The sequence below is a fragment of the Cetorhinus maximus genome, unplaced genomic scaffold (assembly GCF_964194155.1).
Source record: "Cetorhinus maximus unplaced genomic scaffold, sCetMax3.hap1.1 HAP1_SCAFFOLD_4223, whole genome shotgun sequence".
NCBI lineage: Eukaryota > Metazoa > Chordata > Chondrichthyes > Lamniformes > Cetorhinidae > Cetorhinus > Cetorhinus maximus.
Genome location: NW_027600127.1, coordinates 1 through 18025, shown reverse-complemented (window position 1 = coordinate 18025; position 18025 = coordinate 1). Strand labels below are relative to the sequence as shown.

The 18025-nt window shown below is 43.8% G+C and overlaps 1 protein-coding gene across 1 annotated transcript; it reads right to left on the bottom strand.

The window, feature by feature from the left end:
- Positions 1–8678: 8678 nt before the first annotated feature.
- On the bottom strand, positions 8679–17963 carry LOC144678414 (peroxynitrite isomerase THAP4-like). Its single transcript, XM_078538205.1, has 2 exons — positions 17777–17963; positions 8679–11248 (listed from the first exon to the last, which is right to left on the bottom strand). The coding sequence occupies exons 1-2, from the start codon at positions 17848–17850 to the stop codon at positions 10459–10461; spliced, it is 864 nt and encodes a 287-aa protein (XP_078394331.1). The 5' UTR covers positions 17851–17963; the 3' UTR covers positions 8679–10458.
- Between the last annotated feature and the right edge of the window lie 62 nt (positions 17964–18025).

Below are 18025 nucleotides of genomic sequence, written 5' to 3'. Positions count from 1 at the left end.
GGCGCTGGTGAGAAGTGACTGAAGCATTCTGGGAGAAGATACCGCAGCCACCGCGACTCAGGAGGGAATCGAGGAGGACCCACTGTCAAAGAACGGAATAGCCCCAAACATTACATTGCTGTAGTGTTTCCATCCCTCCCTCCTCCTCAAACCTAAAAAAAAGAGAGGAAGAGGCAGTGCCTTCAGGAGTGCACCAGACCTGTGAGGGATTTTAAAGAAAAAGCAGCTGATTGGTGAGTAAATCCTGGGAGCAGACTCGGTGGGAGGAGCACCGGAGTGGTGACCTCGGGGCACAGAGTAACTGAAGCCAAAACTGAAAAAGTGACATCACAGGAAAGCTGTGACCTGATTGGTTGGTAGGAAATCTGCACCAAATTTGAAAAAAAATCACTGCAAAGCTAATTAATAAATTAATTAACTAAGTCGAGATGGTTGGGCAGGTGATGTGCTGTAGCTGTATGATGTGGGAGCTGGCAGATCCCATTGCGAGCCGCAGTGACCACATCTGCAGCAAGTGTTGGTTGCTGGAAGAACTCCGGCTCAGAATTGATGAGCTGGAGTCCGTGTTCCGGACGCTGCGGCACATCTGGGAGCGGGGGAGTTACCTGGACGCTTTGTTTCAGGAGGCGGTCACACCCGGTAGATTAGGTACCTCAAGTTCGGTCAGTGGTCAGGGTCAGCAGGGTGTGACTGCAGGTGAGGCAGGTAGAGGGATCCTGTGTTCAGGAACAGATGAGCCTCAGCTCTTGACCTTGTCCAACAGGTACGAGGTACTTGCTCCCTGTATGGATGAGGAACAGGGCTGTAGGGAGGTTGAGTCAGCTGACCACGGCACCGTGGCACAGGAGGCCATTCAAGAGGGGGGAGCAAAAAGACAAGTGGTAGTTGTAGGGGATTCTATAATTAGGGGAATTGATAGCATCCTTTGTAAGCAGGATCGAGAGTCCCGCATGGTATGTCGCCTGCCCGGTGCCAGGGTGAGGGACATTTCTGACCAGCTTGAAAGGATATTGGAGAGGGAGGGGGAGAATCCAGTTGTTGTGGTCCACGTCGGGACAAATAACATAGGTAAGACTAGGAAAGAGGACCTGTTTGGGGATTATCAGGAACTAGGAACTAAATTAAAGAACAGGTCCTCAAGGGTTATAATCTCCGGATTACTACCCGAGCCACGTGCAAATTGGCATAGGGACACGAGAATAAGGGAAGTAAACACGTGGCTAAAGGAGTGGTGCGGGAAAGAGGGGTTCCATTTCGTGGGGCACTGGCATCAGTATTGGAACAGGAGGGATCTGTATCGTTAGGACGGTCTCCAACCGAACCGATCTGGGACCAATGTTCTAGCGGAAAGGGTAAATAGGGTGGTCAACAGGACTTTAAACTAGAAAGTGGGGGGGGGAGGGAAGGGTAAAACTCCAAGAAGTATGACTAATGGGAAACAAAGCAGCAGGTTAGCGTGTGGGGGGGTGGATTCAATTTCATGGAAAATTATGAAAAAACTGAAAAGAAAGGAGAACCCAGGAGAGGCTATTAAAGTCTCCAGAACACAAAATAGGACAGAGTGTTTGGAAAGGGCTAGGAATCTAACTTCAAGCACATCAGATAAAGGGACGACAATGAGAAAGGGGACGGGAAATACAGGACTGAAGGTGTTGTATCTGAATGCATGCAGTATACGAAATAAGGTAAATGAGCTTGTGGCGCAGATTGAAATTGGCAGGTATGATGTGGTGGGCATCATGGAGACATGGCTGCAAGGGGATCAGGACTGGGAGATAAATATACAAGGATATACATCCTATCGAAAAGATAGGCAGGTTGGCAGAGGGGGTGGGGTTGCCTTGTTAGTAAGAAATTAAACTAAATCGATAGCAAGAAACGACGTAGGGTCAGATGATGTAGAATCTGTGTGGGTAGAGTTGAGGAACCGCAAAGGTAAAAAAAACTTAATGGGAGTTATGTACAGGCCTCCATACAGTAGTCAGGATGTGGGGCACAAGATACACCAGGAGATAGAAAAGGCGTGTAAGAAAGGCAAGGTTACAGTGATCATAGGGGATTTCAATATGCAGGTAGACTGGGAAAATCAGGTTGGTAGTGGATCCCAAGAAAAGGAATTTGTGGAATGTCTACGAGATGGCTTTTTGGAGCAGCTTGTGGTGGAGCCCACTAGGGAACAGGAAATTCTAGATTTAGTGATGTGTAATGTGGCAGATTTGATAAGGGAGCTTAAGGTGAAGGAACCCTTAGGAGGAAGTGACCATAATATGATAGAATTTTCCCTGCAATTTGAAAGGAAAAAGCTGGAATCAGGTGTAACGGTATTACAGTTGAATAAAGGCAACTACAGAGGCATGAGGGCCAGAACTGACTGGGAGATGAGCCTAGCAGGAAAGACAGTGGAACAGCAATGGCAGGAGTTTCTGGGAGTAATTTGGGAGACACAGCAAAAAAAATCATCCCTAGGAAGAAGAAGCATACTAAAGGGAGGACGAGGCAACCATGGTTGACAAGGGAAGTCAGGGACAGCATAAAAGCTAAAGAGAAAGCATACAATGTGGCGAAGAGCAGTGGGAAACCAGGGGATTGGGAAGCCTACAAAGAACAACAGAGGACAACTAAAAAAGAAATAAGGAGGGAGAAGATTAAATATGAGGGTAAACTAGCCAGTAATATAAAAGAAGATTGCAAGAGATTTTTTTAAGATATATAAAGGGTAAGAGAGGCAAAAGTGGACATTGGGCCGCTGGAAAATGACGCTGGAGAAGTAGTAGTGGGGAACAAAGAAATGGCGGAGGAACTGAATAGGTACTTTGTGTCAGTCTTCACGGTGGAAGACACGAGTAACATCCCGAAAGTTCAAGAGAGTCGGGGGGGGCAGAGGTGAGTATGGTGACCATTACCAAGGAGAAGGTGCTAGGAAAACTGAAAGGTCTGAAGATGGATAAATCATCTGGACTAGATGGATTACACCCCAGAGTTCTGAAGGAGATAGCTGAAGAGATAGTGGAGGTGTTAGTGGTGATCTTTCAGGAATCACTGGAGTCAGGGAGGGTCCCAGAGGACTGGAAAATCGCTAATGTAACCCCCCTGTTTAAGAAGGGAGTGAGGCAAAAGACGGGAAATTATAGGCCGATTAGCCTGACCTCGGTCATTGGTAAGGTTTTAGAGTCCGTTATTAAGGATGAGATTTCAGAATACTTGGAAGTAAAATAGGGCAAAGTCAGCATGGTTTCATCAAGGGGAGGTCATTCCTGACAAATCTGTTAGAATTCTTTGAGGAGGTAACGAGTAGGTTAGACAAAGGAGAGCCAATGGATGTTATCTACTTGGACTTCCAGAAGGCCTTTGACAAGGTGCCGCACTGGAGGCTGCTCAGTAAGATAAGAGCCCATGGTGTTAGAGGCAAGGTACTAGCATGGATAGAAGATTGGCTGCCTGGCAGGAGGCAGAGAGTGGGTATAAGGGGGTCCTTCTCAGGATGGCGGCCGGTGACTAGTGGAGTTCCGCAGGGGTCAGTGTTGGGACCACAACTTTTCACTTTATACATTAATGATCTAGATGAAGGAACTGAGGGCATCCTGGCTAAGTTTGCAGATGAAAAAAAGATAGGTGGAGGGACAGGTAGTATTGAGGAGGCGGGGAGGCTGCAGAAGGATTTGGACAGGTTAGGAGAATGGGCAAAGAAGTGGCAGATGGAACACAATGTGGGGAAGTGTGAGGTCATGCACTTTGGTAGGAAGAATAGAGGCATAGACTATTTTCTAAATGGGGAGAGAATTCAGAAATCTGGAGTGCAAAAGGACTTGGGAGTCCTAGTCCAGGATTCTCTTAAGGTTAACTTGCAGGTTGAGTCGATAGTTAGGAAGGCAAATGCAATGTTGGCATTTATTTCAAGAGGACCAGAATATAAAAGCAGGGATGTGCTGCTGAGGCTTTATAAGGCTCTGGTCAAACCACATTTAGAATATTGTGAGCAATCTTGGGCCCCGTATCTCAGGAAGGATGTGCTGGCCCTGGAGAGGGTCCAGAGGAGGTTCACAAGAATGATCCCAGGAATGAAAGGCTTAACATATGAGGAACGTTTGAGGACTCTGGGTCTATACTCGATAGAGCTTAGAAGGATGAGGGGGGATCTGATTGAAACTTACAGAATACTGAAAGGCCTGGATAGAGTGGACGTGGGGAAGATGTTTCCATTAGTAGGAGAGACTAGGACCCGAGGGCACAGCCTCAGAGTAAAGGGAAGACCTTTTAGAACAGAGATGAGGAGAAACTTCTTTAGCCAGAGAGTAGTGAATCTATGGAATTCATTGCCACAGAAGGCTGTGGAGGCCAGGTCATTGAGTGTATTTAAGACCGAGATAGATGGGTTCTTGATTGGTAAGGGGATCAAAGGTTACGGGGAGAAGGCGGGAGAATGGGGTTGAGAAACTTATCAGCCATGATTGAATGGCGGAGCAGACTCGATGGGCCAAATGGCCTAATTTCTGCTCCTATGTCTTATGGCCTTATGGTCATCAGCTGAACAACGGCAATTGGTTGTGAGCACAATGGGAGGAACCATAGGGAGGTAATGTAATGTGCTGGCCACCTCGACATCCAAGTCAGTAGCCAAATGCCAAGCTTAGTCACACTAACTTAATCCAGGTCCACACCAGGAGGATTTAGACAAAGAGATGTGTCCTTTGTGGAGCTGATTGCTCCTCCAGATTCCAGACAGACCAATGCTGGCCAGAGCCATCTCCATTTCCATTGTTAGCCCTGAATTTACATGACAATTGAAATGAAGGAAGTTTTACTGTGTCAAGCTTGGTTTCCTGAGTGAAGAAGAAGAATTCACAGAATCACAGAATGCAGAAGAGGCCCTTCGGCCCATAGAGTCTGCACTGACACATGAGAAACACCTGACCTACCTACCTAATCCCGTTTACCAGCACTTGGCCCACAGCCTTGAATGTTATGATGTGCCAAGTGCTCATCCAGGTACTTTCTAAAGGAGGTGAGGCAACCCGCCTCCACCACCCTCCCAGGCAGCGCATTCCAGACTGTCACCGCCCTCTGTGTAAAAAAGTTTTTCCTCACATCCCCCCTAAACCTCCTGCCCCTCACCTTGAACTTGTGTCCCCACGTGACTTGTTTTTTTGCTCAAATTTACTATATGCCACACACTTTAAAACTGCAATGAAATTTTGCTCTTATTAATGACAAGGCAGACCGGAATACCTGCTGGCTTTCTCAGACCTGTCCTGTTGTATCCAGACTAATGTTGGAATTGACCAGAAAGAAAAAGAAAGAATTTGCCATTTTTAATATAGGCCTCATCACACCTGCAAGGTATCCCAAAGCAATTTACAATTACAACAACCAATTATTTTTGGACACCATTAAGAAAGAATGTTTTTAGGTACTGCTATGAACAGACAATTGACGGACAGCGGGATGGGTTCAGTCAATCTTCTAACTGCCTTTCCATAGACCTTGGAGCTGGAACAGATATTTACTGAAGGTTAGAGTAGCTCAATCAGATGCTGATTCAAAACACACGTGACTATTTTCATAAGGTATGAATCTATACAGTGTGGGGACTTGACTAAAAATTGATGACTTGTTGGTTAATGGGTCCACAGACAATGGAAGTCTTCCTGAAGTGGCTGTGTGAGCAAAGGGGGAATGTGAGCATAAAGCATTGTCGTGCAGAGTAGGCATGAGGACATTATAAAGTTTTAAAACTTGTGTGCCAGTTTTAAAAAAGGACACTGCTGATCTTTAAGATTGCTGCCACAGGTCACTTGACTTTTGGAATTGCAAGTTGGCCATGTTTCTGGAAGCTCCTAAAAGGTGGATTACAACAAATATGCCTAGACCACATCCTTGTGGGATGCCTTTGTCAGGACTTACCCCAAAACAGCAAGGACAATAAGGCCTCAGGCTTTCTGTCTCTAGGACTACCAGGAGAATTAACCAAACTGATTATGCACAAAGGAAGTACTAAGGACCCCTATCTATCTCTTGTATGTAGATGGGTTTTGACCAGGGGTGGTGGAAACTCTTGCAATAACAAGAAGAGCCTATCGATTTTTCCCCATCGTTTATCAACGGCCAATCGTCAAATGACCAAAACTCTAATTTTTGAAAACCTTTTATTAAAAGCCTTTCTTGCTTCTTGCAACAGACAGCAGAATGCAGGAGTAATATCAGAAGGAACACTACTGCTGAAATGATAAACCTTTCCAGGAAAAGGGTATGTTAAGAAATAATGCTTCTGGTTTAAAAATCCAGGAAAGTCTGCAGCTAGTGACTTTGTAAAAACTGAAAACACACAAACAGGGGTTTGGGAGCACACCTCAGCCTTATCTAAATTAAACCACACTGATTGCAGACAGGAGGGCCGGAGAATTAGGGGATTTCAATCTGTCCCCCCACACAACCTCCCCCCCCACCGCCCCCTCTCATCATGTGTAACAGCACAAACTCCCAGCTGTGAGCTAATTCTGGTCTACTGTAAATATCTGGGGGAAAATGGTGGTGGTAGTAGGTTCACCACATTTCTTTGGGGCTAAATTAAAGGTTGACTTTTGTGTCGGGAAGTTCTCAGCTTTGGAGTAAATAATTGGTCAAAAGTGAGTTTTTAGATCACAAACTTGTGGGCTTAGATGATTTACCCAACAGCTCTACGGGTTTGGAGGTCCCTGCTCACGCAAACCTACCAGGTTCAACTCAGGATTGGGATGGGATCATATCAGGTTCCCAACATTACATCATTTCAGGGAGCTTTAACCCCACTGCTCACACCTGAAACCATGTTCCCTTGGCAGTTAAAATTCAGCCCAAATGGTGGGAAAGGGCCATTTCGTTAAACTTACTGCCAACTAGTTTCACAGCATGGTTAGTCAGTGATGTCACCTCAGCCCCCCAATCCCACGTACTTTGTTATTTTTCACGTTATGAGAAATGTTATTAAATAAATTAAAATTCACTGTAAACTTTATTCTGTGTCTTCATAGATTAAATGTGTTAAAATAAACTTGCCAGTTGATTTACAATAATTCTGAGTTTGGATGAAAGACCACCAACCTTAAATGTTTCTCGCTGCACTGATGCTGCCTGACTTGCTGAGTATTTCCAGCATTTTCTGTTTTGATTTCAGATTTGCAGCATCTGCAGTATTTTGCTTTTGTTGTCTTACAAGTTGTCTCATTTCACTAGTGCTCATCAGTCTACCTTCTGGAAGATTAGAGAAACCCATGCGGGTTAGAGTGGGAGATTCGGGATGACAGAAGAACATAAGAAATTGGAACTGGAGTTAATCATTTGGCCCTTTGAGTTCGCTCCACCATTTAATAAGACTATGGCTGATATTCTACCTCAGTTACACCTCCCGTATTATCCCCATATTCATAAACTTCCTTTGCATCCAAAAAGCTATCAATCTCTGACATGAATAAACTCAACAACTGAGCATGGACAACTCTATGCAGTGGAGAATTCCAAAGGTTCACTACCCTTTGAGTGAAGAAATTCCTGTCATCTTAATCCTAAATGGCTGCCCCATGGTTCAGCTGAGAAGGCAGATGGGGTTTAACATCTTATCCGAAAGGCAGCATCTCCAACAGTGCAGCTATTCCTTAATATTAACACTGGAATGCCAGTCTTGGTTTTTTGCTCAAGTCTCTGGAGTCCGGTCCTGAACCCACAATTATCTGACTCATAGGCAAGATTACTGCTTACTGAGCCACAGCTGTCACACTCCATCCCAGTCTCTTCTCCTTTCTCTCAGGTACTCTGTCTATCCATTCCTGTCCTCCCTCTCTCTCTCTGTTATTCCCTCTCCATTTCTATCCCTCCCTCTCTTTATGTTACTCTCCCCTCTGGACGGAGAAGGTGAATAAGAAGCCTCTTTGAAGGGAGCTTTACTTTAAAATGGGATAGCCAGTGCTGCAGGCTTCCCAGAATGACCTCACTGTGCAAGGACAATAGCTTGGGGTTTACCCAATTAGCAACCTTGTGAATTTCACAATTTCTGTGAAACACAAGATTGTCCATGAAAATAACTTGGTTAGATTTAGGAGTCTTGGTGGTTAAGTTGTTTACTTGCCTTTACTACCACCCAAAGCTAGGTAAGCTATTAACTGTAAAGACTATTTTAATGTGTAGCCTACCTTTAGCAGGGCTGCTGTTTAAAATGTGAACAGGCAGGGTACATTGTAGCTGCCTAATGTCATCCATTTGCAGTTGACTCATTTTCCATGAAAAACACACTGACTCTCACATTTCTCACCATTGGTTTGGGAGGATTGGAAGCTCACTGGGGGTGGCAGTGCTAATCAAGCGGACTGCTTTGTCCTAGATGATGCCAAGCTTCTTGAGTGTTGCAATCCAAGCAAGTGGAGAGGATTGCATCACACTCCTGACTTGTGCCTTGTAGATTGTGGACAGACTTAGCAGCGTTAGGAGGCGGGTTACTCCCTGCAGAATTCTCAGCCTCCGACCTGGTCTTGTGGCCACAGTATTTATATAGCTGGTTGGCTGAATAATTTTAATATCTTATTACAACATTATGGTACTATGTGCACAGAGTATTGTTGCAGCATTGGACCATATATCATACTTTGTTGTCTATATTATGTGAATGCAGCAATGAAATATCTGTAAATTTTGCTATAAATGCCATGACAGACATTTGAAAAATCGTCAACTTCAGTATGCTTTAAGTAGACTCCTAATGATAGCCAACACGGTGGGAGAGTGATAGTGAGAGAGGAGGAAAGAGATGAACAGAGAGATAACAAAAGATAGAAACAGAAAAAGTAACAGATCGTGAGGGATGGAGAGAGTAGCAGAGAGGTACAGAGGAAGTGTCTTTCACAACCTCTGGATGTCCCAAATCACATTACAACCAATGAAACACATGGAACTGTGATGATTGACCTTCAACAACCACAACCATCTTCTTTTGTGCCAGGTATGACTCCCACCAGTGGCCTGTTTCACCCTGATTTCCATTAACTTCAGTTTTGATAGGGCTCCTTGATACCACACTCAGTCAAATGCTGCCTTGATGTCAAGGGCAGCCAATCTCACCTCACTTCTCGAGTTCAGCTCTTTTGTCCGTGTTTGGACCAGTACTGTAATGAGGTCTGGAGCAAAGTGGCCCTGATGGAACCGAAACTAAGCATCAATGAGCAGGTTATTGTTTTGTAAATGCCACTTGATATCACTGTTGATGACACCTTTCATCACTTTGCTGATGAGCGAGAGTAGACTGATGGGGTGGTAATTGGCCTGGTTGGATTTGTGCTACTTTTTGTGGACAGGATATATCTGGGCAATTTCCCGCATTGTCAGGTAGATGCCAGTGTTGTAGTTGTACTTGGCTAGGGCCGCAGCTAATTCTGGAGCATAGGTCCTCAGTATTACTGCTGTAAGGGCCCATAGCCTTTGCAGTATATGGTGCTTTCAGCCATCTCTTGGTATCACATGGAGCGATTCAAATTGGCTGAAGACTGGCATCTGTGAAGCTGGGTACCTCAGGAGGAGGCCAGGACAGCACTTCTGGCTGAAGATCTGCAGGGCACCCCAAACAATATTTAGAATCATCAAATTTTGAAGGAGGAGTCACCGTTAAGTGAGCGTGCTTTTAGGAACTGATATGTACGGACAATTGGGACAGACACCCCTGTATTTTCTGATCTTTACTTTCGACATCCCCTTGAACCTTGTAATGCCATAGCAGCTCACTGGATGGCATCCACCACCATAAACCCACTGGTTAGCTCATTGCTCAACATGATGTGTGGAACACAGGAGTCCCTCAGGAGACTCTTTCAGTCACATTTCTATGTAAAAGGACCTCTTATTTCTTCTTCAGAAATGGCTGGAACAGACAATGATCCTGTCCTTTACAATGTCATGCAACACATCACTGGCAAAGAGATTGATTAGGTAATCATGTATCACTCCTTTTTCAAGCGAGGTGGGTTCAGTTGGTTTTTAACCTCGGAGCTGGGGTAGATATTTACGGAACATTACAATAGCTCAATTAGATACTGATTCAAAACACATGCCACTATTTTCATAAGGTATGAATCTAGATAGTGAGTGTGGGGACTTGACTGAAAATTAGTGGCTTTTTGGTTAGTGGGTCCACAGGTAATGGAAGTGTTCCTGCAGTGGTCACTTTTCACATGTGAGCAGAGAGAGAGTATGTGGGCATAAAGCACAAACTTCTAGCTGTAAGTTAATTCTGGTCTACTGTAAATATCTGGGGGGAAAATGGTGGTGGTAGTAGGTTTACCATGTTTCTTTGGAGCTAAATTAAAGATTGAATTTTGTGTCAGGAAGTTCTCAGCTTTGGAGTAAATAGTTTCTCAAAAGTGAACTATTAGGTCTCACAAATACAAAATTTTGGGTTTAGACATCAGCTCATTGCAAATGATGAAAAAACAAAGGTTTTCACTAACCATGATCCTGAGGCAAAAAGCATCTTATGAGTGTGGAATTGGTTTCCTGAAGTTTACGGATCAACCCCTCTAGTCGTTTTACTCGTTTCACAACCCGACTGCTTTGCTGTCTCGGGTGTTTGAGTTTGGTGTTCTTTTTCATGACTTGATCTTGATCTTTGAGGAACATACTGTGTGATGGAGATAAGCAATATGAGTGCAGTGAATTGATTAGTTTACATGCACCAGAGGCAGATGGGGTAGCATCATCGGGAAGTGGAACAGTGCCATCAATTAGCAGTCTTTCAGTAACAGGGGCCTGGCTGCCATCAGACTTCAGAGTGCACTGCTGTTCAGCAACTGTACACACAACTGGTTCACCTGCCACTGACGAAGATTGGAAAGTGGCACAACTTTCACCCAACACAGAAACTCTCTCAAGCACATGTTCACTGTCCACAGTTACAAAATTGGGTTTCAGGAGCTCAGTTGTTTCATCATCCAGTACTTCAGAGGCCAAGAAACCACCGGAAGTTCTTTCCTGATTGACTGGAGCCAGCTGTATTTTAGCTGCACCCCGGCAATGAATGCGTCCACCGTCTGCTTTCTTCTGGTTTTCTGAGAAGTGGAAGATGGAAGGAACAGCATTGAATTCGAGTCGATGATGCTGGTCCTCCTGACGCTTCTGAAAGCTGTCCTTGGTGAAGTGAGTGCTGCACAAGAAGGAAAACTTGGTTGGTCTCCAGTCAGTCCGCCCAACAGCAGCAATCCATTTCGCCAAACGTTTGGCGTCTTTCATAGGGAATCTGGCAGAGAAAACAGAACAACACTGAAAACAGTGGCCCCTTTCAACTGCAGCTTTCATTTTATAGAAAAAAAGTAATACAATTATTCTTCCAATACCTAGAATATTTCCTTTAATTAAAGTTGACAAGTAGTCCAGAACAAGGGGGCATAACCTTCAAGTTAGACCTGGGCATTTGAGGTGATGTCAGGTAATTATTTCACACAAGGGTTAGTGGAAATCTGGAAATCTCTCCCAAAGAACTGTTGAAGGGTATGGTTGGGGGGTTGTGGGCAACTGAAAATATCAAAGCTGGGATTGATAGGTTGTTAGGTAAGGGTATTAAGTGCTACTGAACTAAGGCATGGAGCAAATATCTAATAAACAGTCTCGAGGGGTTGAATGGCCTCCGCCTGTTCCTATGTTTTCAAAAGGTGGCATTGGGCAATGTGGTGAGTTTAAAGTATGTCCTTTCACTTCCTGGAGCTGTGTTTGAATTCAGTCTAGACTGATGAGAGGAATGTATCAGTAACAGTTACACACATCCCAAGTGAGATGGCCAAGTTTGTGGTGCCTGGACCCAGAGAACAAAATTGCCCATAATTCAGCACTAAAATGAAAGATCTCTTCTTAAGAAGACACAGGGGTAGCTGGTGTTGATAATAAATATCAGGGCCACAGTAAAGTTAAAGCACATTATATCAGCAGACTAGACACAGCTGTACTTTGCATCAACAGCTATTATAATCCCAGTGTCTTTGATCAGAACAAAAATAATTACAAGCAGCCCACAGGAAAATACTGTGTAGAGAAAAACTTGCACAGGACTTTCAACTTTGAAGACATAAAGCAGGAGTTGACAGATCAAGGGACTGATTTGTCCATCCCTTTACCTCTACATCCACCTATTAATGCTCTCACTTAAGTTCAAAGTTCCGCCCATTATTTTGCAACTAGTTTTATATTTCAAGTGTTCCTGGATAGATGGACTGAAGTGGATATTTAGCAGAACCAACCACTTAGATCCGGACTGCTTCTGGACTGAGCAGTCACGAAAATAGTTCTTGCTCAAGTCCTCCATCATGGCAAAGGGCAATGCACTCAGTGAATATGCTCAAACTCAACCTCTGAGGTTGCAAGAGCATCCATTATTCCCTGCCTCAATGTTATTCCTCGCTTAGTCATCAGGTTTACTTTATCAGACAGTTGGACAAAATGCTCTGTCAAACAATGTTGAACTCCTGTTTGAATATGTGACATAGGAATATAGGATGAAGGAGTAGGAGTAGGTCATTTGGCTCTTCAAGCCTGCTCTGCCATTCAATGAGATCATGGCCGATCTGGTTGTGGTCTCAACTCCACTTTCCCCTTTGCGCCCCAAAACCTTTGACTCACTTATCTATGAAAAATTTGCCCAACTCTGCCTAGACAGTTGCAGGTTTTCATTATTCAGGCATGGGTAGAAAGTTTAAATAAAATAATGTTAATACTTGCATTTATACAGCACCTTATCACAAAATATCTCAAAACACTAGTGATAATATTAATTTCACAACTTTTAAGTAATTTAAGTTGGACTCCGTTGTGAGGGATACAATTAGTCAGAGATTCGAATGTCACTCATTAACAAAAATATTTATGGCTGACAGAGATTGGAAAGTAAGATTAAGTGACTACTCAAATGAAGTTAAAATTATATCCTTAAAAAAAAGGACATGTTACTTTACTACACCTGGTACACTTACAAGTTTGGTTCAAATGGAACTAGACCAACACTCCAGGCAGACCAAGTGGGTTAGAAGCCTTTGTTATAACCTGGGTTCAAATTCAGCTCCAACAAACAGTGGACAAATGTCTCCCCCTTTTACCGCACTCTGACATTTGGCATCCAGTTTCTAATAGGCATTGACCCGTAAGAGGAAACTGCCCATAATTCACAAATCGTTAATCTCACCCAAAGAGGCTTCAAGGATGACAGTTGTAGAAATTATAAATATCACACTGGCGTAGCAAGAGCTGTGCTTGGAAAGTTGGTGTTAAAGTAATACTCCAGGATAAAATCCACAATAGATTGACCTATTTCATGTCATGTACAAATTACCATTACTTAATTACTGTAATTAATGCCACCACATTGTTTTTTGCTTCACTTATCAGGGTCGTTCTCTGCTGTTATTCCCAAGGCTTTTGTGGTAAAAATTAGCTATGAGACAAACAGATTGTTATCCTTTAATTAATTACAACCCCAAGGTGGGTTTGCCCAGATCAACTAGTAATGGCTTCCCAAGTTCAGGTGACACGCTTTTGTCTGTACACGTGAATTACCATAATTAGACTAATTGTTATAGTTGCGGAATTGTTGATCTGAAGCAATTTAACATAAAAACCACAGAACCATAGAACGAGGCCATTCAACCAAAAAGAAAAGAAAAAAAAAGAAACTATCCACTCATTCTTAATCCCACTTTCCAGTGCTGGATCCGTAGCAGGTCACAGCACTTCAGATGGGGGTCCAGGTGCCTTTTCAATGAGTTGAGCATTTCAGCTTCAACCACCAACTTAGGCAGTGAATTTCAGATGCCCACCACACTCTGGGTGAAAAAGATTTTCCCCATGTCCCCTCTAATCCTTCTACCAATCACCTTAAATCTATGCCCCTTGGTAATTGACCCCACAGCTAGGAGAAACAAGTCTTTCCTGTCTACTCTGTCTAGGCCCCTCAAAATATTGTATACACAATTAGGTCAGCCCTCAGCCTCCTCGTTCTAAGGAAAACAACCCTAGCCTATCCAATCTTTTCTCATAGCTGCAATTTTCAAGCCCTGGCAACATTCTTGTAAATCTCCTCTGTACTCTCTCCAGAGCAATTACGTCCTTCCTGTAATGTGGTGACCGGAACTCGGAATTCACAGAATCACAGAATTGTTATGTTGCAGGAGGGGGCCATTCAGCCCCAAAAAAAATAGTGCAATGTTCACCTGGTACTTTCCCTGGGATTCTACAGAATTAACTTCTACAGTGCTCTACTGTGAGTAACGCTTTGTATAAATCGTGTGGTGGAAAAAGTTGACCATTAATTTCGGACCACAACTACACTTTCCATTCTCTATTTGCCAAGCAATGCTGGTAATGCAAGGATAGGTGTTTTGACACTTCTAGAGAAGCAGGGGCAGGTTGATGCTTGGGGTGGGGACACTCTCAGAACCCAATATTGGTGGGGTGGTTTACATCCTTGATGTCTACCTGCATTTCTGGGGAGGGGAGAAAGAGGGGAATAGGATGGGGCCCAGGATTTCCTGCCAAGCTGGGAGCAACAGCAACAAGGCAGTGAAAGGCACGACAGCAAGAGAGGGGTGGCTAGAAAAGGGATGAGCAAAACCTGGGGACCTTACCGTGGGTAAATAATGAAAGATTGTCTCCATTTCTGGGGAACAAGGGGATGAAGACAGAGGATTCTCGCCATGCTCAGTATCACAACCTCCAATACATGGAAGTGATGCAGGAGGGCCGAGGACAGGCCAGCAGAAATTCACAGTCCTAGTACTCCATGTTCCATGGAAGTAAAACAAACTTTCCCTATCAGTTCCTCAGTGACCCCTTTAAAAACTACTGTAGAATAACTAATAGGAGTTAGTCTCTCCTGCCTTCCACTCTATCACAGACTCTCCATTTTGGCTTTACCCTTTCACACTTAAACTCTGTTAGATCACTAGCTTTTTCCAGTTCTGGTGATAGGTGTTGGTTTGCAGTGAATAACTTGCATTCACGTAACACCTTTAATGGTCAAAACATCCAGAAACATTTCATAGGGGCGAGGGGTCAAGCAGTGAGGTACACTGAAGGGGAAATGGAAAATGAGTTAGAGGAGATAGAAATAGGTTTTAAAGTTGGTATTGGGGAGGAACGGTGGGAGCAGGGGTATGAGGCATGAGGGCTCCAGATTGATGCAGTCACTACTCCCTGTAGTTCTATTCCTGCAGCTGGGAAGGAGGTGGGGTTAGGTGGAATTAAGTCTGTGCACTAGGAGGGAGAAATCAAAAGGTGCAAGGCTGATATCTGCCGCTTCCACCCCACCCCCCTTGCTTAGCGCAGCCCATTAAACTGACAATGCTTATGTTTTTTTAAACTTATACATTTAGAACACTAAGTCAGAAATCCACCAGTTTGCTAATAGGTGCTTGTGTAAGCACAGCATATACTATGTATCTGAGTGTTTTAAACCTAATTATGCTTTATCTAACAGTGTGTTTTACCCTTATCATGCTTTGTCTAACCGTGTGTTTAAAACAAGAGCAAATAACTAACAGAGTAAACCTTCAATTAGGGTGACGAAATCAGGTTAAAGATAGCATGTAAAGAAAATGTGATTATGGCTGGAAAATGAGATTATGGCTTGTGCAAATCATGTGATGGTTGTATGGGGCTGAAACTGGGAACAGAGATTGAAAGGAATGGTCAAACTTGGGAGACAAACAGATCGAAGATAAAGGAACCAGATGTATTGCGTCACACGTGAATCAGGTTTCTCTCTGAGCACAGCAGCCAGTAATAACGATAAAAGGGGAGGTGGGCGGACAAGTCCAGTGGAACCAACCAGCTGTGGTAGGGTTGCCTACACACGCTTGCCCCCCCATAGGCCAGATGCCAGTCAGGGAGAACTGGTCACATGAACATGAAGTCAAAATTGACAAGTTAAAAAAACCTGCAGTGCACGAGTGATAGGCTGGCTAGCTTGGAAGGGGTCTGATCCACCACTTGGAGACAGAGACAACAGACTCAGATAAGGCTCCTGACAACCAGAACCAGTAACGATTGTAAGTATAAGAATTTATTGCTGAATCAATAAAGATTCAGTGCAATTCTACTCAAATATGTCTACTGTGGTTGATTTGACCTTGGGCCATTGATATCAGGAGTAAACCTATGAACTTGGAAGGGTTCTGTCATAAAGGAAGGACAGCCTACAGAATTGGAACCCATTAAATTGACAATGCTTATGTTTTTTTAAGCTTTTACATTTAGAACACCAAGTCGGAAATCCGCCAGTTTGCTAATAGGTGCTTGTGGAATGAAAAATTGCGTATTGGTTAAGAACTCCAGTCACTCAACTCATCTGCTTTGAAAACATCTTTGTTAATTATTTAGATGAATATGTTGGGATTATTAGTATAAAGCTTTCCCTCTCACCTCCACCCATTCAAAGGGGGTGCGAAAATTGATTTTACTAAAATACCCATCTCTTAGCAAATACTTATAGTTGTATGATTCTGTTCCCCCTAAGGAGGAAAGTACATCTCTGAGGGGTATTCAATCGATGCTGATGTTACCAGTCTGAGGCTCCTCAGTCAACAACCAGGGTGTTATAGGTGCAAATTATGGTTCCTTACTGCCCTGCTTCCCATGGCTGGTGTTGATAGATCTGAAATGGTGGGTCTGAGCTTGAGATTCTTCATATGATGCAATTGGGATGGAGGGACAATTCATAAAGGAGGTGATTTCTTGTACACTTCCTTTCCAACAACCCTGTGTAAAACGTCTGGGTGGAAGGAGAGGGGCAGGGAAGTATAATACAGGATTGAGGGATAAGAGTGATTTATCAAACAAGTTGGCTCAAATGAACAGAACAGAGAGTATTAAAATATCTTTTATCTCAACTTTTACGGCATTTTTTTCAGAATTTACATTGAAGACTATATATAGAGCACAATATACCCCTGTGTGTTCCACATAGAAACTGAGAAAGGAGTGCGGAGGAGGGGAGAGGAAAGAAAGAAAGAGAGGGGCAGCCTCAAAATAAGGGTTGGGGGTGGTGGAGAGCGAGGACCAGACTGGGCAAGGGCCCAGGGAGTTCAGAGAAAGGGATGGGGACTGCTTAATGGAACAGATGAGATATGAGGGGGTGGGCAGAAGGGGACTTGCTGTGAGTGGATTGGGGCCCAAGCGAGGTTATGGGGGGAGGGGGTGTGGAGAAATAAATTGGGGGTGGGCATGGGGATTTTCCACAGGGCATAGAAACAAACAAAAATACTCAATTACACGGGACCCAGGCTGTATAAAGGTAAATTCAATAATTTTTGTAGATCAAACCTCAAGGCATGCCTTCAACCAGAATCAGCCCACTCTGACAGGTCTGGCAGCAGCACTGGCCCCCTACCCCACCACCCCCATTCTGATGCCAAAGTGTCTCAATTTGTTATTTATTTAATTTATTATATAGTGTGCAAAAACTCTTCTTGGGATTTCTCAGTAGCTTGATTTGAAGATTCTCAAACATGTTGATGGGTTTCCATGTTTGTTGAACTCAACTCAAAAGTACAATGAACAAGAATCATATAGGTTCGAAACATTAGCTCTGTTTCTCTCTCCACAGTTGCTGCCAGACCTGCTGAGTTTTTCCAGCATTTTTTGTTTTTATTTCAAAAGTACAATGCCTTTTGGAAATCTGAAACTAACTTACAAGAAAATAATTTTGCATAGGGAACATCTTTTGAAGTGGAATGAATTGGACACTGCAAAGACAAACACTCCTGATCTTGTATTGTACACCCACCTGTGGAATGAGATTGATTTAGCTACTTTACCCTGCCTGTTGGTACAGGAATGAGCTGAACAAGATATCACCATTTTAAAGATAGATTTCTGTCAGCGTAGTGATCAAACACGTGTCCAAGTTAAGAGGCAACAACAAGGATCAAGCATCCGTACAACAACATGGCATCACAGTCACCCCTCCACTCCACTCTGAACGGTTAACGCTGCCCTGAGGGGGTCGGGTCCATGACGTATGGCGCTTGCAACC

Excerpts from the sequence above, each read along its gene's own strand:
- LOC144678414 (XM_078538205.1), bottom strand. The coding sequence starts at position 17,850 with ATGGTGATATCTTGTTCAGCTCATTCCTGTACCAACAGGCAGGGTAAA. Across the intron at positions 11,249-17,776 it reads AAATCAATCTCATTCCACAG|ATTCCCTATGAAAGACGCCA; the intron begins GTGGGTGTACAA and ends TTTCTCTGCCAG.